Source organism: Coturnix japonica, chromosome 1 (genome assembly GCF_001577835.2).
Source record: "Coturnix japonica isolate 7356 chromosome 1, Coturnix japonica 2.1, whole genome shotgun sequence".
Taxonomy (NCBI): Eukaryota; Metazoa; Chordata; class Aves; order Galliformes; family Phasianidae; genus Coturnix; species Coturnix japonica.
In genome coordinates, this window is record NC_029516.1 from 79,620,794 (window position 1) to 79,644,414 (window position 23,621).

Here is a 23,621-nt window from a genome sequence, read left to right on the forward strand (position 1 = left end):
ACAGTGATGGGACAAGAGGTAATGGCCTTAAGTTGCATCAGTGGAGATTCAGGTTGGATATTATGAAAAACTTTCTCTCTGGGAGAATTGTGAGGTACTGGCACAGGCTGTGGTGGGGACACCACCCTGGAGATGCTCAAGAACCACGTCAGTGTGGCACTGCAGGACATAGTGGGCATGGTGGTAGTGGACTGATGGTTGTGCAGCCTGATCTAAACGGTCTTTTCCAACCTTGATAATTGTGTGGTTCTGTCTGATGCTGATGTGTTTGCTGATAGACATTGAGAGAGCTCTGACATAGCAGAACTGTTAACTGTTGCTGCCTCTCAGTGTCCCTGTACACTGGCTCTTGCTTCTACTATTGATTCCAGACAAGTTGATGTTTTTCTGCACTGCAGAAAAGATGGCAAAGTACCTTCTAGCACGTGTAAATTTATACTCCCACTTAGTTGGGACCCTTTCCACATAATAGCTTCTAGGCTGCAGCTTTCATCTCTGGAACAGATTTAGTTACTTCCAAGAAGTAAAGGATTTCTTTCCTCCTTCCCAAGTGCTAACTAATCTCTCCTTTTCTAGAGACACGTGCTACCTAAATGAAAGCAGAAAACCCTAAAAGGCACACCAAGAGAGATGTTGCTCCCACTGCACCAATGACATCAATGCTTGCTGAACGTTTCTGGAGATCTAACAGAGGATGTGAGCACAGTGAGGCGGTGAGTGGTATGTTTTAGCAGTGGTGAATGTGACAGTGGTCACCTCCACTTGTGAGGGTTTTTATGAGCACAGCATGCAGGCTTTTGTGTATAGATGGTGAAAAAACACAGCTGATGGTGGTGACTGTGTTGAAAAATAGTGTTTTGTAGCTGAGAATTTGCTCTATCCAAACTGTGTTATTTTGCTTTTTGTATCTGATGTAATTCCCATGGAAACAAATAAGCAGTTCTTTCAGCGCACCCTATGTAAGACTGAAGTAGTGTAGAGCAGGAAAAATAAAAAACCCTAAGAATCATGTTCTTCTGCCTTAACTTCAAAAATAAGCAAACAACTCACTTGTCCCATGCGAGTAGGAATTAAAACTTCCCACTGAATCTTATTTTTGAGCCTATGTTTTCTTTCTGCTTCATAGTCTCCACAGCGCAAGCTGGCAGCAATCCTTGAACCTTTAGCTCCACATCCTGAGAAAGTTCAAACCACTTTCTTCACACCACATCTTTTACTCTTTCCAAGCAGTCGTGCAGGAAGAGGTGAGACCCACCCATTCACAATTTGCCTTGCTCCCTGTGAGCAATGCTGTTGATATAATGACCCAGCTCAGACAGGGAGGATAAAGGCTGAACTGTTGTTTTATTTTTGTAGCATAGCAAAACTGATTTTAAATGGTTGATTCCTGTCCTTTGTTTTTCCTAAGGGTTTCTGGTAGCTGCCACTGATTTCCTACAGGAGGTCACTGCAGAAGGGAAGATAAGAGGTGGTACACATGGGGGTGAGTTGGTCACTGAGTTATTTCTCTTGATTTGTAACCTTCGCTGCTTGAGTGTCTGAAGATCCGAGCAAAATGTACAGCCTTGAGTTTTAGCTCACAAGAAACAATTAGGACAGAAGGGGAAGGACAGCCATAGCATCCTGTTGGTGTAGGTGAGACGAGAACATAACAGCAGCGTTAACAGGGCAGGTTCACAGGCATACACTCACAGGTTTTCTACACCTTCTGTGTATTTCGTATTTCCTCTGTTCTTGTGTCTTAACTTTTCTCACTACCCACATACTCTTTTTTTTTTTTTTCTTTTTCCTTTCCATCTCTTTTTTCTTTTCTTTGCCCTTTTGACTATTCGCTGCCTGTTGCCTTTATACTGTCATGCTCAAAGGTTAGACACAGTGCGATGGAAAGAGCAGCACATTCTGGCTCCAGATTAAATGTGTTTTGGCAGTACTGCTGGGATGCCTATGGATCTTTATGGGCAGATTTGGTACAGCCATGACTGTGAATGGAAAGCAGTGCTTTGAACTGAACTGGGATGTAGAGCGCCAAGGGAAGGCCTCATGCTGTGTTTTGTCAATGGACAAACAGGCTGTGAAGGGCTGTCCTGTAAACGTCATTGCTTTTGTTAACTTATCAGCCTAGCCTTTAAATGAGGACTTTGGGGGAAAAAAGATAAGTCAGTCAGAAAATATTTTTACAATTAAAAATCCCCAAAAATCAAGAGAGTCCCGTTTTCTTAGTGCCTATTACAGTAAACAGAACAGTTATAAAGGAAACAACTGCAGTCTGTAAATCCTGATATTTCACAGGCAGTTTTATTTGAGTGACTCAAATTAAAAAGCTTATTCATTCCACTGTCAATATCTTGTTCTACATTCAGTACTGAGATTAATGTGATAAGCTGAGACTCTCCCTGTTATTTTTTCCAGTGGTTTTTTTTAATATTTATCTGAAATATATGAAGTTTATCATCTTGGTTTTGTACTGAGAGGAGTTCAAAGGCTTTGAAGATACAAGGGAAAATTTTGCACCAGTACTCACTGAGGTTCGTTCCAGAGAATAATTATAGAAAACTGATTTTCAGAAAGATCAAAGTACTTTCAGAGATTTGCAAGAGTATCGCATTCTTCTTTTGATTACGAGTGCAACTGTGCTGAAGTCCTGGAGCAGCAGTGATGTGGTACATCCCCTTCTGTATTCTCACAGGAAGCTCCCGCATTGACATAGGCAGAGGTATTAGATCTTCCAAAAGTTTCTTGACTTCTGACATCATTATTGTCCGTGAGGAGGGAGAGCTGCAAAATGGAGAGGACGGGTTACCTAGTGTCTGTATTGCAGCAGCCCTCTGCTGTCAGCCAAGGCTGAGGGGTCTCTCACCTCAGTGGTGCCATCTGTTCTGCATTATGTGGGTGTTCTGTACTGGGTGTTTCTGCCCTGCCAGCCTGGAGGAAGTTCTTAGTTCATACTAGTTGGCGATAACACCAATCCAAGATAGTTTTTTCAGTTTTGTCCGGGAAGTTATTCAACAAGTTGTTTTCAAAGGTGGTCAATGTCTAATGTGGGAGTTGTGCCTCCAGAAATATCAGGCTGATATTATCAAAGTGATATTTCAGGAAAGAATGTCAAACTGATGGATTACAGGAAACTGCAGAGAGAGCTAGCATTTTACTGGATCTTAAGGAGATGACAGATGCATGAGTCCCTGTGTTTAGCCAAAGTTACAGACATGTTCAACTTGTAGCTAGAAATGGTAGCTGCTTTACTGTTACTGTTTGTTGTCATCAGATACTGATTTAGATAAGATGTAAACTTACTTCTTATTACTCAGAAAATCAGCAGCCACCTTCTTCCAGGAATACTGACCTCCTGATAGTGGGACTGGTCCATGTTGGGAGTGCCTCATGCCCTCCATAGTGTCTGCCTGATGGTGAATAAGGAGAAACTGTGGTTGGAAGGAGATCTGTCAGTGGTAGCATAATTAAACCAAATATTAGATAGCAAGAGAGCAATGGGATCCTCAGGTTAGCTACAATCTCTCTCTAATTTGCTACATCAAAGAGAAAGCAGAGGCTTCTCTTGTAAAAGATGCTGTCTTGTTCTGTAAGTCAAGCTGCAGAGACATCTGTAGATCCCATGATAGTAGGAACATGTACAAATATGTATTATCAAGCAATCTCTCAGCTCCGAGGAGCTGATCAATTCAAGCCTTTGCCTTCCTGGTGTTTCATTTTGTGTAGAGCTTGTGGTTGCTGGGTTATAAACTGACATTTTTAGTTCAGTGAGATTTCTGGTTTGTGTTCTGTATTAATGTGGGGGCGAGACTAAGTTTTTGTCTGTAAAGTAAGTGTTAATTCCTGGCATAAAACAGCCATGTATTTTTCATTTTGTGGTATTATGTTACCTGGATCTATTGTTCAGATAGTACATAAACGAGGACAGGCATTGGTGGAGAGACTATTGTACTGCTGTATAGCTGTGCAGTATGGTTTAGGCTGGGATTCAGAGGTACTGAGCTGATCCTATGAGACTATGCTCTTGAATTTACCTGAGATAAATGATTTTTGAAGGCTTTCACTGTGTCTGCTTGCAGGAACACCTACTGGGCATCTAGTGCCTTATAAGCAAATTGATAACATGGACCTGCTTGCAGCAACCACTGTAGTAGGTCTTCCACTTAGAGGCTAAATTTCAAAAGTACAAAGCTCAGGCAGACTGAGCATCAGTTCTTGGTTAAAAAAAGCACGGAGCTTTTAGAGCAATTATGCAACCTTTTGACAAACAGTGTAGAAATCTTCAGGGATTTTGTTTTAAAATACTCTTGGGAAAGCTGTGTTTGTGTGTGATTATATAGATGGAGCAGAAGCTCTTTCTGTGCTTGAATGGGAAGATGCAAGGAAGCAAGACCTATTTTTTCACTCCTGCTTTAACTCAGCTGCCAAAGAGAAGGATTTTCTTGCCTGTTGGCTGGAACTATCTTCACCTAAGACATTTATGATTTTAAAATATATTATTCATTAAATGCTAAGGTAAGTGTTAATATGTTCAGCCTCAAAGAACCCTGAAGAATAACTTTTGTGGGGGGTATTGAAATGCATACTTGAGCTACTTCTTGCAAAATGCACCATGTTTACATGGTAAGAGCCTCTCTGACCCACAAATGCCATGTCTGTGGTAACAATGACCAAGAACAGAGTTGCAACACACCTCATTAAGACGGAAAAACCTCATTAAAACCAAATAAAACTCATGCATTAGCACTTTCTAAATTGTCCTGCAAGCATTTATGAACTTTGATGACATACTACTGTCCAAGAAAAACTGTTCACTTAATGCACTTAATATTTAGCAAAACCTCTTCTAGTTCCCCCTTGCTTGTAATTTGTCACTTGTCATCACTTCTAGGCCAGAAAGCCCCCACACTGCACAGATGGTATTTCCCAGTCTGAGCTGAAGTAGAAGCAGCAAGGACATCCTCTCTTCTGTACCCTGTTTAAAGACAAAAATTAGTATTCTTAGAAGTGTAGTTAGATGACTATGGAATGGGGGCTTCCTGAAAGCTGTGTTCAATATGTCCAAACTCAGGTGCCAGGTGGCAAGTAACTGTATTTATGTTTGGTGCTACTTAGTTTTCTGGGCCTTGCTTAGATCAGAATTAGTCTGGTGGCATCACAAAATGTTCAGTGAGGCCCAAAATGCAGACTGTGGAGCTGCTGGGCCCACTGCCTTGAGAGGGCTATGGGGAAGCTATTCACAGTGGACAGTGTGAGAGAGGTTGTTAGTCCCATGAAGGTGATGTCTGTGCTGAATAGGTTAACAGTGATTTGGGTTGCCTTCTTGGAGAGATTAATAGGAATGGGCAGTGTGGAATGCCTTGGGAGGGGGGAGGTCAATGAGCAATGCATGGGGAAAAGGGTGTGCTAAGTTCCACTGCACATGGAGGGTTTGAACTAATCGCACAGAGGAAGGAAAGGGCTGAGGCATCACTAGTGGCATCTGCCCTTGGTATTAAAAAGCGGAAAGGAGGCTCCTAAGAGAAGGAGGCTGCCACATAACAGGATGAATAATAGGAAAATTAGCTTTATATAAGCAGAGGTTAGGAAATAAAAATCTATATCTGGCTTCCTTGAGTATGTGAATGAGTAAAAGTCTCAGTCTGCATTTTTCCCCTAGAGACTCTCCCTCATTCAAAGACTAGCTGTAGATAGCACTCCTACTTTTGTTTGTTCAAGATGTGGTTTTTAGTGATTTCCACTGCTCCAAGTGCTTCTAAAGCCTTCCGGTCCTGTGCCTCCTCTCCTTCCACCTCCTCCTCTTTCCACTTCCTTTCAAGGACAAACAGAGATGGGTGTTTGCTGTGCTACTGTGAAGGGCCTGAGGAAATGAGTAACATGCAGTCAGATTGAGAGAGCTTCCTACATTTGTCTTCTTCTTAAAGGAGCATGAGTGGTCATGGAGCAAGTCGGAGTTTTTATGATGATGCAGAAATGGTATTCCTTGCTCACCAAACACAGCCCAGTGTGCCCTGTCCTTTCCCTCAAGTTCTCATTTGTTCCTTAACCAAGGCAATCACTGCTAAAATAACAGCTAGCTGATTTCATGGGCTACCTGAGTGCTGACAGGCAAAAAATAAACCTGTATGTGAGTTAAAAAAAAAAAGAAAAAGAAAAAAAACAGTAAACTTTTTCAAATGAATTAGTAAAGTATCTATCGAGATAAAGGCAAAATGAATTCCTACAATCTTTCAGAAATATTTTTATGCTTAAAGCATAAACCTACTTTTTAAGTTAAAAAAGTGTACTTTTAATTATATACTTTATACTGGTCTCGTTGCTGGCAATTCTGCACATAGCAGCAAGTTTGAAACTCAATGATCATTGTGGTCCTTTTTAACCCAGGCCATTCTATGATGATTGAATTAAATGTTGCAGGTAGATGCCACTGAGCTGAACATCCCTTCTCCTATGGGCTACTCCAGAGCATGAAATTTTCAAGACAGGTCTGCAGGTGCCTTTGGTGTTTGTGATGACAAAAATGCTATTTCTGTGCTGTTGGAGGTTTTCCAAGCTCCCCCCACACTGAGAAGCTGAGCCCAGTATAGCCGGCCAGCATCAGACTGAGGTGCATCATTCAATCTCAGGCCCAAGGTATATGGTAACACTTTCCTGTGCCCCAGCCATCTCATACAAGTGACAGTGCTAGCTGTCCTTTTGCATCTTCATTCTCTGCTATTGCCTGATGGCAGGGCCCAAACCTGTGGTTTCAAAGAAGTAAAGCAATCACTGTGAGGTGACACACTGTCCCCGATGCTGTGATGATTACAAGGCATTGCTTTGTGCACATCACACTCTGAATGCAGACCTTTCATCTACCGAATGTGCACCTTTCCTGTTGGAAATAAATATGCATTTACAGCAAATTCAGGGAAAACATAGATGAGAGGGTAGAATAAATACATATTTTTTGGTAATGATGAATGTTAAAGTACCTCAAAAGCTGTGTTGTTCTTGCTTGCTATCCTCAAGACCTTTGCAAGTTCTGGACAATCTCAGAAGGCACTAATGATGTTTATTTCTCCTTATCCTAATTCTTCCTCTCTGGGGAAGTTTATATGGCAGTAACCACTCCAAGGAGGATTTGTTTGTCTTGGAAGTCCAGACATGGGGCCTAGGGATCCCATGACCCTGTTCCCTGCTCTGATACCCTTCCCACTGTACTCTAATAGCTCTGCTGTTGCTGTAGGTTTCATGACCCTCTAGTAAACTTGAAGGAAATACAGAGTTGCACCAGAGCTGTGTGCTGAGTTGAGTAATCCAATGAGAGTTCTTGAGTCTTCCAGTGAGCTCTGCCTGCCGTTATCCACAGAGATGCTGCTGGAGGTGGCCACATCAAGCCCGGATACCTTGGTTTTCTGGCCAGCAGCAGGCCTCAGCCAGCAGAGCCCAAATCTTGCATGGGGTCACAGCAGTTTCTCTGCATGTGCAATTTGCTCTAAGGTATCAAATAGCTCCTGTAATGGAAGATTTGCTGCAGTAATGATACTCAAGCAGTAAGAAATCAAGTCCTAATTAAAAAACAGGAGCTTTGTTAAAACACTGCCTGTTTCCAGTCAATCTTTTCTGCATTTAAGTTAGAGACTAACCCACTAGAGAGCATGTCTATGATTTTAGGATGCCAAAATAGAGAAAGAAAGAGCCAAAATTGAAGGATAGTCTAATCTCATGCAGCTGTTAATCAAGGTCACATAAACTGGTGTACTGCTCTCGTTCTGGAGGACTAATAGCAAGATGTCTATTTATGGAAAAAGAATTATGAGAATGTTAGGAAGATTAATTTTAGACATCTTGTTAAAATATCCAGGCTCAAATTTATAAGCCTTCTTCTTTTGTATTTAGGCGTATTGCAGCTCTCCGAGGCCCTGTCATAGGGTATGTTTATTTTTCTGTTCTTCAGAAGAAAAGTGATAGTTAAATGCCAAAAGTATATTTTCTGCTTATGGAAAGTTGTACTTCATGTGATGACTTGTGATGTCAGTCCTCTGGGTAAGGCATTTTATGGGAATCAAAATAGTAACTTCAGGGTGGGATCTTTTATGTTGCAGTCCTTCTTAGCTCCTCTGCTAATCTGGAATGCCCACTACAAACCAAAGGCTTGGCCCCTCTTTCCTGTGCTCACACTGTTCTGCTTGGTGTACCTTGAGTAAATAATTCTTCTCTTTGCTTTTTTCCCTCACTGTTTACCTTTCTTTCTGTAATTTGTATAAAAAAGGGGCTTGTGCTGAGTGATCTTCTGACTTTGTGGATGTTGCTCTGATGGCTATGGCAGGAGCTCTGTCTATGGCTAAGGAAGGAGAGAAGTCATAGTTCAACCTTTGGTATGGTTTTCATTTACAGTCTACACTGATACTTGTGTGTTTGTCATGGTTCTCTTTCAGTGACTTTAACAGAGCTGCTCTAACAGTAAATTAGGCCTGGGAATGTAACCTTCCTGCCCACACATATTATAAGGGAATTGCCCTTTTCCATGATGGAAAGGGGTTAATAGCAGTTGCAATGGCCTGTGTGGTATGTCTGCTCCACTTGCTTCCGTTACCCTGGAGTGTTCTTTATTCAGTCAAACATGATACCATAAAAGTACTGTCTTATCATTAATTTTCTTCCTTTTGGTTTATCTACCAGGAGTTCTTTTCAGGAAGAGTTTATCCTGAAATATGCTGGGGACAAACTGTAACTGAACTGTTTTTCTGTGTGACGAAAAAGAAAGTTGGGATCCAGTCTCTCACCGCTGCTAACCTCTGTACTCACTTTTCATAGAAGATAAAACTGTTATGTCAGACACATCCTCCTTTCCCCTGTTTGTCTGAAAGCCTGTGATTGTGCTGCAGATGCTACAGGGATCAGAGGAACTGAAGCCTGAGGGCTAGACTGAAGTTTTGTAGTTGTTCAAATCTTTGGTTTCCCTTTACTGCTACCTGCATGCTCAGCAGGAAGAAGGTGACTCTGCTTTACATCGCGGAGGGGATTCGTCTGCTTTTCACACTGGCTCCTTCTTCTCATCCACTGTACTCACTGCTACCTCTGAACACCTGTGGACCACGCTGCAGCATAGTTTCACTCCTTTGTGTCTGAAACAGATACTTTGTGCAGTGGCTTATGGTAACTTTACTCTCATTTTTTATTCATTGCTGTAGAAAGATGTGCACAAATTAATGCCAATTGAGGATCTTCAGTCCTGGATCTATGCTCAATGGATCAGACTCATAGCCAGCATATTGATCAGGTGAGCTGATATCCTTCTTAGATCTGCTTTGTTTTATCCAAGTAGATGTACTTAGCTGCTGTTGGAAAGGAGGCTTGTGAGCAATAGAAAATAAGAATATAGCAGCAGTCCAGAGGAAGTAAAATTCTCCCTGGTGAAACTTGTAAGCAAAGACATTGAGTTCCCGTTCTGTGTGTGTGAGTTTTTCATCACATTCAAGGAATGAATTACACTTAATTGTGTGATCCATCCAATGTCCACATAACAGTAAGTGAATTGAGATATGATCCATTTCTTTTTCCTGAGTTGATTAGCTCGTGTAGTGTTCTACTTCAAGTGTCTGCAATGGTCTGTATCAAGTGGGAAAGGTACAAACTTTCTTGAGGTGTGTTTAATTATATCCTGTGTGGCAGATAAAGATTTTAAAAATAAATTATTTTTCATTGCTTTTTTAAGAAGAAGGAAGCTGAGTAAAAATGAGCACATTTTGAAGTCTTGTCATAGATGGATCTGAATGGGAGCAGGAAATGTCCTGGACAGAACTGTAGTCAGTTTTCCCTTCTAAGAAGACCAAAAGAAAGTCTGTTCTGCTAGCAGCCAGTTTGAGAAAGCTGAGTGGAAGCATTTATTGCAGAGAGGGCAGCCCATGGACAGGATAGGAGTTGGGACTTAAGGCAACCAGCAAGACACCAAAATGGAAGATGTGCAGCCCACTGTCTTGGCTTCCTGTGGCCAGGCCCAAGCAGGGATAGTGATAGTGATGGTACAGGGGGCAACTGTCTTCCTTGTGTGGGGATCCTCTGAGTTAAGAAAGATAGAAGTTAACAAGGATACAGATAAGAAGAATCTTGTTCTTTTTCTGTTTTGATTATAAACTTATAGTTGACATGGTCTTTCACTAACACCAGAATAATTAAAGAGCATAGACTTTGAGAAAAGATTTGAAACTCAGTCCGTACTGTAAAATGGCTTGGTCTCTACTGTCTGTGTTTGGTGTTCTGCTGTGTCAAAAATTCAAATATAAATGATACTCCAACATATAGTACTAAAAACTGATGTGAGTAAACTTATCTAGCCCAGAAACTTTAACAGTTTTTTTTGGTTTTTTTTTTTCTTTGGACATACAGTCCTGAAGGATAAGGTGGCACTAAAGAGTGAGCAACTGAGGATGTAGTTTAAGGAACATGGGTTTTGTTTTGTTCTTAATCAATGAAAACCACTTTTGGTGGTGGCACATCATCCTGTCTTCCAAAGAACTGCAGAAAAGCACCCTCTCTTCCCCAATAGATCAAGCTCTGTCCATGCATGGCTGCCATGCCACACTTCAGTGCCACTTCCACCTCAAAATAAGCGTCGTGTCCTTTTGGAGCAGTATGAGAACATAAGGCCAGATTAAAGAAACACCCAAAATATCTTCTCCACCCACCAAAAAAATTAATTTAAATTAAATTAAATTAAAGAGGGAATTAATTTTGAGGGTTGCTGAGTGTAGGGGGAGTTGCTCCTGCGCTTGGGTGGGAGTTGCACCCATTGAATTTAGGAAGATAGGTGAGGACCTCTTGACTGGCAGCGGGCTCAGGGCTGGGAGAGATGGGGATCCAGCCGGACGCAGCTTGTGCTCAATCCCTGCCGTTTCCTGCCACCTAGTGGTTAGTCTTCTGCCAGACAGTCTTCTACCCTACAGACTGTGGCATTAGAAAAGACGGTCAGAAGACAGGCAGGGCGCTGTGTGCTCTGGGGCAAAAATGGGTGAAGCACAACAAGCACTCTGCCCCCTCCTAGCCAAGCGACCCCAGCGCTCTTGCCCTTTGTAGTGAGGCTTTACCCTCACCTCGCTGTCTGGGGATAACTATTAGTCTAGGATGGTGAACTTGGATGCTGTTGAACATTATATGAGGAAATCTGGCTCACAAATGCAGATGAATGGGTTGGCCTAATCCCTTGGTCTCCTATTTACCCATTCACTGTTACTGAGTAAGCTGTTGTTTGTCTAGACTTGTGGTATGCTGAATGGGTTTCAAGTGTATTATTTTTTATTTTCCTGGAAGGACTTTGATCTGCATTCAGCTATTGACACTCAGTGCTGTCTATTCAATATATACAGAAAGCAATCCAACCCAGTTTCAGTCTCCAGGGCGTTGTTTTTGCAAGCCATTTCAGATTATCAGGGTTTTTAATACTGTAAGAAGGGTTCCCAGAGGAAATTAAGTGCTTAGACACACTCATCCAAAATTTCCACCCATGCAGAAAATGAAAGACAATAGCGTTCTTTACAAGCCAGGTACTTTCCACCTTACACTTCATAGTAATGACATAAAGCAAAAACAGGAGACTGACGTGTCTTGTTAACTTATGTTGTCTTCTGCTCCCCCAGCTCTCCACTCCCAGCAAAATGAGCACATCTAGCAACAGAGGCATGGAAAGGCAAGTGGTTTCCCCTGCTCATTTCAAGGCAGCATTTAGCACCTCTCTAGGGACGGGACGTCTGCCTGTGAAGAGTCAACATGCAGGTGTTCAAGGCAGAGGTGTTTACTGCACCTGTCAGGAGGTGGAGAGGATGTGGACTGTCGTGGCCAGAACAAGGACCTCTTGCCTGTATCAATCCAGGATGGTCACAACTCATGACAAAGTAAATGTATATTCTTTGAAAATTGGCTCTTCTCTGTGTAAAGGATTTTCACAACTCATATCTCCACTAAAATTGGTTTTATATACTATAGTCAAAGCTTAGTAACATAACACCTGTCTTCTGGAGTAAGAATGCTGTTTTCAAATCTATGAATTCACTGTCTTTTATCTAGCATGTATAAAATAAATAAGGAATTATTTGAGAGATGTTTGCAGATCCAGGGAAATAGGATCTTACAAGGTAGCAACTTTGGGTTTTCAGGCATTGTGCCTGAAGAACATCATCAAATAATCTGAGAGTGCAGAGAACAGAAGGCAGGTTGTTGGTGGGTCTGAGGATGGGCTGAAAGATCTGGAGTTTTAATCTAGTGTGAGATGTAATGTCTTCAAATGCATACCTGTTGAGCAGATGGCAGTAAATGTTCTCTGTGCCAGCTTGAAGTATGTTAAGAGGTAATGGCTTTAAGTTCTTGGCTAAATGATGGGAAAAGTCTGTTTCCATTGTCATGATAAGATGCTGAATAGATGAGCTTGAGTGACAAAGGAATATCCATCACTAAAGGTCTTGAAAAGCAAGATAGAGAAAGCATTGCTTGCAGTGTCTTCAGATTTGGGTCATGTGTTCTTTCCTATACTTTTTTCTCTTTTCTTTTACTCTATAAGTGATTATCTTAATTTTACAGATGGAGATGTAAAGATGGAGTGTTAAAAAGCACCCAGCCCTGAGCATCCTCATGTGCTTCTAAAGTTGATTACTGCTGAAGCACTGGCCAAAGAGCCTCATGCCACTGAGATGTGAGATCCTAAGCATAGACCTCAGTGACTTTCTCAAGAATAGATGTATCATACTTAGTGTAGGAGCCAAGAATGTATGCATATGGCTTTCAGGAAGGCAATTTTGTTTAATTATTGGAACTGATAGCAGTCTAATTTCCAAGCAGTTCATACTCACCTTTCCTATATATTAAATGAGTGCATTTTTGTACACACTGGGCTATGTGTTACAACAGTTACTTCAAGAATGAGCTACGGTTCTTTCCTTTATTACTAGGGAAAAAGTTCCCAGGGCTTTCTGTGCTGGTGAATGATGCAGCTGTAATTCTGATAACCGAGTTTACTCTTACAAATAGAGAGATGCTGCAAAACTCCTCAGAATAGCAGAAAATGAAAATTTGCACCTTTTTCTGACACAGTTAAAATCTCTCCATGTGCATTTACCAGCTTGCTTATCTCTGTGGAACTCTGTGCTTCAGCAAGAGCTATATCACTAGGCAACGACTGCGAAGCAACACGAGTTCCAAAGGATTTCAGGGAAGAATTTTTCCTCTACTTTTGTTCACTTCTGTTCCGAGTTTGCTTCCTGGCACCCTCTTCCGTAATGTGAGGTCAGCCAGAGTACTTTCGCAGTTTTTCTTGACTGTTTTGTCGTTTGTTTCTGTTTCACAGGCTTACAGCTCTGAAGTCTTTCCAAGAGAGAAGAGAAACCGAACTAGAAGATGAGAGCATTGCACAGGCACCAAATGCTGTATCTGTTCAACCTTTGTTTCATCGAGAGAAGTGCGTGTCTACAATCAAAGCACACGTTACTTCCCATCACATACTTATAATCTGAGACCAGTGGTTTAGTAGAGTCTGCTGCCAGACTACAGAGAAAAGGAAACTCAGTGGATCACCAGGCTTTTCAGCCTCTGAGAAAGATAACCAACCATGGTAGGCAACTGTGATGTTCCCATCTGGGGTGCTGGTAGTGCTACTGTAACCACAATCCTCATAAGTTGAGTTTTTCTTCTCACTCTCCTACTGTGACAGAGGCCTCATGATTTCCTTGAGAAAATAGAGTATCTACTGAAATCACCACTTCTTTCAGAAAACCTGGAACTACTTTATCTGACACCTGCCTGTGAGTAGTTGTGTAAGGTTTTAGGACTTTCTGCCAAATTTGTGAAAATGCATAAAAATGATGTTAGGTCCCCAGTGTGAAGTTTAGGTGGGAGATTTCTTAGTAATGAACAGCATTAAAAAGGAAGAGAGTGATTTAGCAGGTGTTGCCTCTGCTTCACCATCCTTCCTGTAATCCAGAAATGCCAAAAGATAGGTGAGTTTCTCAGTGCACAATGAAAGTCAACAAACCTATCTTATTATTATTATTTTTACCAAGGCTGGAGTTGTTCTAGTATGGGTTAGAGGAAAAAAAAAAAACAGATGTGATCTGTTAAGCCTCTGAGACTACACCCAGAAATCTGTTTACCTATTAAGTTTATCTGTAGTAAAAAACACTTGGATGTAAACCTGGCTGTCACATCACTAACTTAAGGCAGAAATGTTACTCTAGAACTGTGCTAATCACTGTCTGTACTGAGGGGCATGAGGCAGGTTATGTATCAAGTTCAGTAGCCAGCTTTGCTGTCCTCCAGGCTCTGGTGGAACCCTTTTCTGTGCACCCATTCAGATCTGCCTCTTCTGCTTTCCAAAACCTGCTCCAGACTCATCCCTGGCACCATCTGAGCACTTCTTCCTGTCTCTGATTGCTGTTATCCCTGGGATGGCATTTGTTGATCTGAAATGGGCTGCAGAAGCAGAGCTATAGAGATCACAGAATGGGGAACCTGCTGCAAGGAGCAGAGTGGGGAGCAGACTGGGCATGGAAATGGAAACTTGCCTCTCCCCTCAACCTTCTTGTGCATATGGGTTGGTGGTGTGGGCTGGAGCCAAGGCTCAGCTCTAGGTCTATGTTCCCTGTTTCTTACAAGGATGTGGGATAGAGGGAGACCCAATGAACATTAGCACTTGTCTAGAAGGTGGGAAGGTTCTAGCTGACAGCAGTGTCCTGGTGTGGAGCTTGGTGCTGTATCTCAAAATATCCCATGTTGCCATCAGTCTGTGCAATACCTCTTCTTCCAGAGGGCACTGCCTTAGTGGTGCCTATGGTGCAGTCACAGCGGGCCCTAAGGGAAGTGACCCAGGAGAACCAAGGAACAAACACTATGTATGTCATATTTCTTTGGGTATTGGGTAGACTACTGCCATTTCATAGAATCATAGAATGGCCTGGGTTGAAAAGGACCATAATGATCATCTAGTTTCAACCCCCCTGCCATAGGCAGGGTCTCCAACCACTAGACCAGGCTGCCCAGGGCCACGTACAGCCTGCACATTCTTTTAGGGAGGAAACAGCAGGAAAACAAGTGATGCAAGGTGATGCCTTTTTCACAGAGGTGCAAACTTCAGTTCTCACAAAATTATAGCTGTAACTCTTCTTTCTGTATTCAACTTACTGCCTGCTCACCTTATGCAAAATGTGCCTTAGGATATTTGTGGTGATACGGGTAAAAATACTGCAAAAACAGATAATTGGAGAAGCAAGGCTTGACAAGCTGTTGTTTGATCTGGCAGTATGGTGCAGTGTGGGTTTGCCAAGAGCAGTCTCATCTGATAGAATTTAGGCACTAAGAGCTGGCAAATGAGTAAGCCTCACATGATTACCTTTATTTTTGCATTATAAGCAAGCAAGATTTGGAGCTGGAGGGTATAAACAAAGAAAGTGAAACTAGGAGAGTTGATGTATTTATGGCCTAAGAGCCCATTTTGTAATAGGCTTATGTACTGCACAGGTTACTTTGGGAGGAAGGAACTGGGTAGCACAATTGCATCTGCCTTCCATACAAAAAGAATGCTGCTGGATTGTGATGCAGCATAGTAATGTGCCTTAACAGAACTTCAGCTCCACAGATTTCACTCTTCTCCTCCCCTGTGGGTGTGTGCATCGGACTGACAGCCACCCAGCATTGTATTCTTTGGGTTTCCTGTATGACTGTACCCATGTAACGTATTCGGTACAAAAATAGCAAAAGAGAATCAAGAAGTAGCGGATCACCTGGTAAAAGCTGGAGGTCACCAGACCATGTCTTAAGAGGGTACACAGGTGGTGTACATCCCCCACAAAGCTGGTCACAGCTATTTGTTTTCTGCAGCATGCAAAGGCCATCCACTGGACCTTAACACACCTGCTGTTAGGTGTGATGTCTCATGTGTAGTGTGGACACTGGGTGATGGGGATGAACATGCAACTCCTTGATTGAAATTACTGAATCATAGAATCATTAAGGTTGGAAAATGCCATTAAGATCATCTTGTCCAACCGTCAACCCATCACCACCATGCCCACTAGCTGTAGTTACACTGAACTTCTATCCACTGAGTGGTTTAACTGCATTGGCAGAAATAACAACTCTTCTGTTTCTTTCAGAAGACTAAGAAAACTGGTGCTGCATTTGACCTGATTGGATTATTTGTACCTTAAGTGGCAGATGTTGCACCTTAAATGGCAGTTTCAGTCAGCACCTTTTGTTTCCCTCTTTCAAAAGACATAGACTTTCAGTGGTTTTGATTTAAAGAAAAAAAAAGAAAGAACCAACTGCAAGCTCCAGTGCTTTGCTTTTCTTTGCTGGCACATCTGATGGTGAGGTGGCAAGGTGCTTCCTGTTTATCAACAAAAATCTCATCTTCCAACCCAAACCTTGATCTCTGGAGACCTCTTCTTATGCCACGGTTCAGCCTTGATCTGAGAGTGGAACACGGCATGTTCAGATTTCTCTAGCATTGCAGCTGGTGGCTGTGCAGTACTTCTCACAGTTGTGCTCAATCTCTTTTAGCTCTCAATCATATGGACATCATTTTGGGGCAGAGTAGAGTGCATGATGAGTGGATGACAAGCGTTACACAAGCATAACAAATGACCTACATTATCAACGTAGCAGGGTTGATGTGTATCTGATAAAAACTTTGGTGTTAACTGGAACTATGCCAGGGTAAGAGATGAAGAAGCTTGACTTCCTTCCATTAACTGCAGATCGTCTGATGCGTTATGTGCACGCTGAGAACTGGTGCACTCTTCCACTATAATCTCTATTTTTAACTATGCTGAAGACTCTGCTTCTGCAAACCTCTTGGTGCAGACATTTAAATGTAATTTTTCAAAGTATTGAGCTGTAGGAGCAGATGCATGATATCCAAACTTTAATTAAATAATTGCTGCAAAAGAAGGGCACGGGCATTCCCCTTAAGAGTTCAAAAGGCACTTTGGTCCTTAACTCCTTTTTATCTTCTTTCCTACAAACCTGAGCAAGCAGCATAACTGTGTTCTTGTGCCAGTGCTGGGAGGAAAGCTTGGCCTGGCGCAATTGTGCACAGCTACTCGTGAACAGATTGTTTTTATTTTGACTGTGATCTGTCACTTTCCAGTATTTATTTCCACGGACTCATTATGGACAAAAGCAATATGCATTAACTTAGCTTACCAGTTATCGCATTAGGAGGAAAAAAGAGAACACTGGAGGTATTTTCACACATTATTTGTGTGACTTCTTAATAAAAGGAAAACAACCTTTTCCATTTTCTTGCCTGTTCTCCACAAGAAGCAAACAAGCGGAAGTATTTACATGATTATGAGGATTATGCATTTGTGATGTTTAAGGAACTTTGCAAGGAGATAAAGTGGAATGAGAAACAGAATCCTCGCAAGAGTGTTCTTAGAACCTCAGAGAAAACTACTCCCCCGCGCATTTTTAGTATTTACTTTGGATGAATTAATTTGGCTCAGTATCATCTTCCTCATGGATTCCTTTTGCATGTTTATGACCTGAGAATGCCCTCCCGTCTCCTCCCCTTTGCCTCTATTCAAACCACAACAAAAGGTCAGACTGGAAGCAGAATCCTGAGCAAAGGAGGAATTGGAAAGCTGGTTGTGTTTCCTTTTATTTCTACATTTAAGTGACAAATACCCAGTGCAATTACCCATCCATCTGCATGACACAGGCTGTGTTTTGCATTCCTGTCTGTAGTGGGGGAGCATCCACGGGTTCTTCTAAACAAAAGGAAAGTTCTCCCGGGAGAGAAAGGTATTCTGGATGGAAAATAAACCTGAGACTGCACACAATATGGCTGTTCGGTGAAGTCTGCCATATTTATTTATTTAGCTTAATAGAAGCATATTCTATACATTCATTTTCCATAGAGAGTTTCCTTCTCTGGTATTTATTTGTAGAAGCAGAATGGTTTAGTGAGGCATATATCAGGACATCTTGGCTTTCAAGTGAAGCTGGGGTGGAAGGATCATTAGAAGGTGAGTTAGATGCTGTCTCCTGAGCATTACAGTGAGGAACACTGTCATAAATCCTGTTGACAGTCAAGAGCTGAGATGGGCTAGACATGGAGCAGTAAAGTGAAGAGCTTTCATCTGTAGCTGGAGTTGTCCCAGGAGCATGAGATGGAAGAGCTGATGGGCTTCTGACCTGCAAAAGACAGAACAGGGCACAGCTCTGTGTATGTCTGATTATTGCCTGTGCTCTTGCTAGATCAGAAGTGGGTAGGATTCTGTTGGTCTAGTTGTAGCCTTTTAAAACTGCTTTTGAAGATGGGTGCATTGGACTCACCTGATCACTGGATTTTCTTTTGATCTTTGAAATAAGCTAGAAACCATACTCTTGTCTCCAGCCTTCCTCCACTTCCCTTCCAAAACTCAGTCATGTCTTTCCTTCCATGATTTCAACTTACGGCAAAACTGATTTATCCTCACAAGAGATATTCTATGCCGCTCACCAAGGCTCTTCTTTCTGAGGCTTTTAAATCCCCTTTTTCACCTCCAAACCTCAAAGCATCTTTCTGATTGCCCTTATTCTCCTATTTCCAGATCTCTGACCTATTACCTTTTTCTTTTATTTATTTTTTTTAAATTATTCCCCAAATAAATTTCCCTTCTCCTCCCAAATATGCGAGTTCCTCTATAAACCTATCTCTCCATCTCTCTCTAAAGAAATCCTCTTTTGGCATCCATTTTTTCCAGCCACTTAGAATACACTGCTTTCAGTTTTCTTTCCCCCCATCTTGTCTTTCGAGAGCACTGCAGTCCATTTGGTGCCCTTTGATCCCTACCACAGCCTTTCTTGCGAGTGACAGCTGCCAGCTCCTGTCAAAACTTTTGCATTCTGCCTTCTGCTCATCTAATTTCATTGGAACCAATTGCAAGAATTGTGTGAATTCATGCTAGCCACATAGCAAAGCTCTTCTCAATCATTTTACTGACCCTGTGGGTGACTTTTTGTCTTGTGCAGTCAGAACCAGGTCAACAAAGGTGCTTTAGGTGCCTAAACTCCTACTGGAATGGTTTTACAAATTAATGCATTTTAAAAGGAGTTTAGATGCTTAAAGTACCTTCATGACAAAAATGCTGAGTTCTTTCCCTTTGGCTCAGACAAGATGATATCTCATGCCAGGGAAGCTGTTATTTCCAGACACCACAACCAAATCTGTCTCCAATCCTATTCCATGTTTTACACTATGCAAGAATTTATTTTCAGTACGTGTTTATACTGGACACTATCAGGTTTCAGTGGCAGCAGAATTTAAGCATACCTGGCTCTCTTGTCTCTGTGGTGTTGATGGAGTTCTCTTATGCTTTCCTAGGAAGAAGAAAAAAAAACGTTTCAATCAATCAATCAGCATTGAGAAGCATTGAGAAGCGTCAGCGACCTTTTTGCTCGCAGAGGCGTATAGGTTACCAAAGCAGCCCTTGCCTTATTGAGTGTCCCTCAAAGAATAAAAATTTGTCTCCAAACTGGGAATTTACTACCAAAAGATAATCAGCATAAAATGATGTTCTTATAGAATGTGTTTCTATGTTCCCCAGAGCTTTTCTGAATAGGAGCAGATAAATTCCTGCTGTACTTGTGGCTAGCTGTCTATCTATGCAGTGAAACGGCAAGAAAAGGTATGGAAAAATCCTTAAGCCATCCCATAAGAAAACAAATAACTGATTGCTTCACTTAATAAGATGTGGGGGACTCCAGGATCCCCTCTTCGCTTAGAGCATGGCAGCTGTGTAAGAATTCCTGTAAAACAGGAAAGATTAATACTGTAACTATTTGATAGCTCAGAGGGAAAAGTGGGAATATTAAATGCAACTGAATAGAATTTGACAGCATTTTGCGTGGCTGACAGTCCTGCTCATTTGTAACTTGATTGTTCAAAACAAACAAACAAAAATGGGAGAAAAAATTCCAACTATTATAAAATCAGTATTTTTTATTCTTTACTTTCACACTTTTCTCTCTGGAAGGGAACAAAACATGGAATAAATCAAACTTATTGAAGATTCATTATTTTGACAAGGACAGTTAATTGGAATAATTACTAGTGGATTTTCATTAAGCCTTAAATGAAACTTTAAACGATAGAATCAGATACACAGTAAGAGAATATTATATTATAAAGCTGCTCACCATAGTACCTCCTTAGACTCCAAAACACGCATATGAAGATGAATGGACAACATAGGCCCACAGGTACTGAAGCATAAAGAATGTGCAATGTCTTGTTTTTTCCATGTTCTTTTGACTTAGTAGAGGCATCTAGAACTGTATTAACATGCATTAGCATAGGGTAATATTTGACTGGAGATCTTAGCATTTGTTCTTTCTGATGCAACTGGATTCTTAATGTAATTAAAACATTCTTTGGTACAGCATGTCATGAGATAACCGTCTTCAGGGACCTATTAGCAAGTATGAAGGTACTGGAATGAAAACTGTGTGGAAAAGTGTTGCTGAGGAATGATATATAGCACAAAGCTGACAGAAATAAAGGGTCAGAATTAAAGCATAGCTCTAAACTTCCAGTGCATTCGAAGATTAAGGTCTTTCTTCCTCTTCTTTTTCTGTAGTATTTGCTCAGTAGACAAAAACAACTAAAAAGCTTTCTGATTGATTTGTACTAGAAATGAATGTTGCCATAGCTTATGCACATGGCATCATTAAGAAGATAATAATTTTAGGGGTCTAACTTTAAGACTGAAACTCATAGCAGTACCAGTTGCTTCGTTTCTCTTAAAGAGGAGATAAGAAATCAGAACTTACTTTTAGATGAAGGTGTGGTGGTGTTTGCAGACTTTTCTGAAAGAGAAAAATAAGATGGGGAAATGAAACTGCAACCTGGCATTTTGCACTGCAGTTGTGTTCTCTGCTCCACAAACTAAAGTGTCAACAAACCTCAACTTCAACCTGGTGATGGAAGAGGGAACAAAATACAGCAAACAAAAGCTGCAGTGATTTGTGGGAGGGGGGAATGAAGTGTTGGTCTTCCACTGCTGACAAAATCGTTCTTTGTTTCAGGTGTCTGTGGTACTCATAGAAATATATTAATAGAGTACATACACTGAGATCTATTTCACCATTTATTCATAGTATGATATTTGTGAATATACTCTTCTTGCTTAAAATGAAATCTGTACTGTGGAATCTGGAAAAATACTGTGCCTGATAGCAGATTGTAGCCTTAATTAAACTTTGGTGTTTATTTCTGCTGCAGGTTTTCCTGTGGCAAAAAAGTAACACTGGTTACAAGTCCATTAACTTATCAGGAGAAGAAGTGGCAACAGAATGGTTTTATAACTACACAGTCTTAGTTGGACATTAGAGACGTGCAGACTGCTTTCTAGCAGCTGAGCAATGCTGAGGAGGGCAGATGTGGTTCACCACAACCTAGACATCAAAACTGGCTAAGTTTGTACTGAAGTATCACTTGTCCTCTACTTCTTGAGGGTATTTAAAGCTCAGTGATCAGTTCTTGAACTTCTTGGGTGCAAAATTATATTTTCTCTGCTCTAGCAGGTGGCAACTCACAGGGGGGCTGAAACTAGATCATCATTAAGGTCCTTTCCAAGCCAAGGCCATTGTATGGGTCCTTACTGCAAGATTATTCTCAACAAGAGGCTTAAATTGCTTTGTTCTCTTTACTGTTGTGATGCCTCATCAACTATGAATAAATGCTATTGGCATTCTATCTAGTTATATAGCATATAACAAGGCTGTCCTTTCATAGCCTTTCTTCGTTCCAGCTGCTAACTTTGAATTATTGAATAATTTACTAAAGTGGTGCTTTGCATTTCTATTCCAGATTCTCCTTTTATTTTTCTCTTTTTCTCTTTCCCCAGTACCAAGCGACAGGACAGAAGTATGAAGGTGACAATTACCCATACAGCTGATTTTGGACTGTACTGTACTACCAGAAAAACATGCTGGGAGAAGCTGTCATCCACTGTGAATGAGTTTTCCTGTATATGGAATCCACTTGTTTAATGGGGCTCTTTTTGAGACTCAATGGAACTCTCTTTAAAGAATAACAATCACAAAATCACAGAGTTTAGGAGTTGAGAAGGACCTCTGAGGATCGATTCCAATCTCTTCTGTTAAAGCAGTTCCCTACAGCAGGTCACACAGGAAAGTGTCCAGGTTGGTTCTGCATATCTCCAGAGGAGACTCCATAGCATCTATGGCCACCCTGTGCCAGTGTTCTGCCACCCTAACAGTAAAGAAGTTCTTCCTCATGTGTGCATGGAACTTCCTGTGTTCCAGTTCATACTTATTGCCTTTGCCCTGTCACTGGGCACTGCTGAAAGAGACTGGCCACATCCACTGGACTCCTGCCCTTTAGATACTCATCAGCAGCAATGAGATCCTTCTCAGTGTTCTCCAGGCTGAATAGTCTCTCAGCCTTTCTTCATAAGGGAGATGCTGCAGGCCCGTAATACTCTTTATGACCTTCCACTGGACTCTCTCAAGAAGATCCCTGTCTTTCATGAATGAAGAGCCCAGAACTGGATGGAGTAGGATGGAGTACTCCAGATGTGGCCCCACCAGGGCAAAGTAGTTGGGGAGGACCACCTCCCTCAACCCATTGTCCATGCACTTTAACGAGCCCCAACTTTTAGAGTCCTACTGGTCTCACTGTCATTCTGGTAATGAGGAAAAGCTCCAGAGTGAAAATGTTGGACTCTGATTATGCTTTGCTGTCATTCAATAGCATTCATCCTAACACCCCTGTCTTGAACAACTGTTTGACCGGTCTTTCCTCACAGTAATGAACTAGACAAGTGTATAACCAAGTAGTTAACAATACAGATTTTAGTCTCAGAGTTTCTTTGAACTTTAGTTTCAACTAGACTATCACTGGCACCAAATCCAAGAAGAGAAGAAAAACATGAGAAAAATCTTGATGTGTGGGGATTGATTATATATTCATAAAGCCACTAATCGCAGTTTCTTTTTTCTCTCATTTTTTGCTAGGCTTTCTTTGTCTACTTTCAGGTCTTATCTCTGCATGGACACTGATAGCAGATAAATCAAGAATACAGCTTTCTTCATTTTTAGGAGTTTTGTTAAAATTGACTTTCTCCCTCTGGTATGAATATCAGTTTATATCTCAGTTAAATCTGGAATTGTAGTTTAGAGAGAAAATACATAAAATATGCATAGAAGATTTTCCTATGTTATCCTTCTCACGGACATTTTCTGTTACTTTTAGATTTATTTCAGATTATTGTTTACTTCACAATCATTAATAATTTACAGAAGTAAAGGCTTTTGTTTGGTAGTGATTTGTCATAACTGGAATAATGAAAATAATTATATATATTTATATCTTATCTCCATTTCTTCAGATTTGTAAAGTTCTGCTAAACTCAGTGTTCAAGCTCTAATATATCACTTTTACTTTGGGTCTTATCATTGAATGTCCTGACATTTTAATAAAGATTCTTGTTTCCTATGGTGCCTGATTTCTTTGGCTAAGTAATAAAAAGTATGTGGCACTCAAGAGCTTCCTACTCCCCTACCCTCTCTTAAAGTACAGTGCTTATGTAATGAAGTGTGATTGCTTGCAAGTTCAGAGAAAGAAATCCTAAGTATGTCTGTATCTTCCAGTTGAT

General features: G+C 41.2%; 1 protein-coding gene and 1 long non-coding RNA gene across 7 annotated transcripts in view; one reads left to right on the top strand and one right to left on the bottom strand.

Moving 5' to 3' along the window:
- Positions 1–23,461, top strand: LOC107321533. Of its 6 annotated transcripts, XR_001558589.2 has the most exons (6): positions 1–713; positions 1,409–1,483; positions 9,168–9,256; positions 11,610–11,864; positions 13,310–13,573; positions 21,849–23,461. It is a non-coding gene; the product is annotated as an uncharacterized LOC107321533 (long non-coding RNA). The 6 variants fall into 6 exon arrangements; XR_001558592.2 differs by lacking the exons at positions 1–713; positions 1,409–1,483 and adding an exon at positions 13,673–13,763 and having other exon boundaries at positions 6,289–9,256; XR_001558591.2 differs by lacking the exons at positions 1–713; positions 1,409–1,483 and adding an exon at positions 19,548–19,628 and having other exon boundaries at positions 6,292–9,256.
- LOC107321527 overlaps positions 17,804–23,621 on the bottom strand; it is an 11,366-nt gene continuing 5,548 nt past the window's right edge. The window contains exons 2-5 of the mRNA XM_015878524.2: positions 20,773–20,808; positions 20,140–20,274; positions 19,274–19,320; positions 17,804–18,153 (exon numbers count right to left, since the gene is read on the bottom strand). Coding sequence (XP_015734010.1) covers positions 17,827–18,153; positions 19,274–19,320; positions 20,140–20,274; positions 20,773–20,808 — 545 coding nt within the window. The 3' untranslated portion in view covers positions 17,804–17,826. The remainder of the gene's footprint in view (positions 18,154–19,273; positions 19,321–20,139; positions 20,275–20,772; positions 20,809–23,621) is intronic.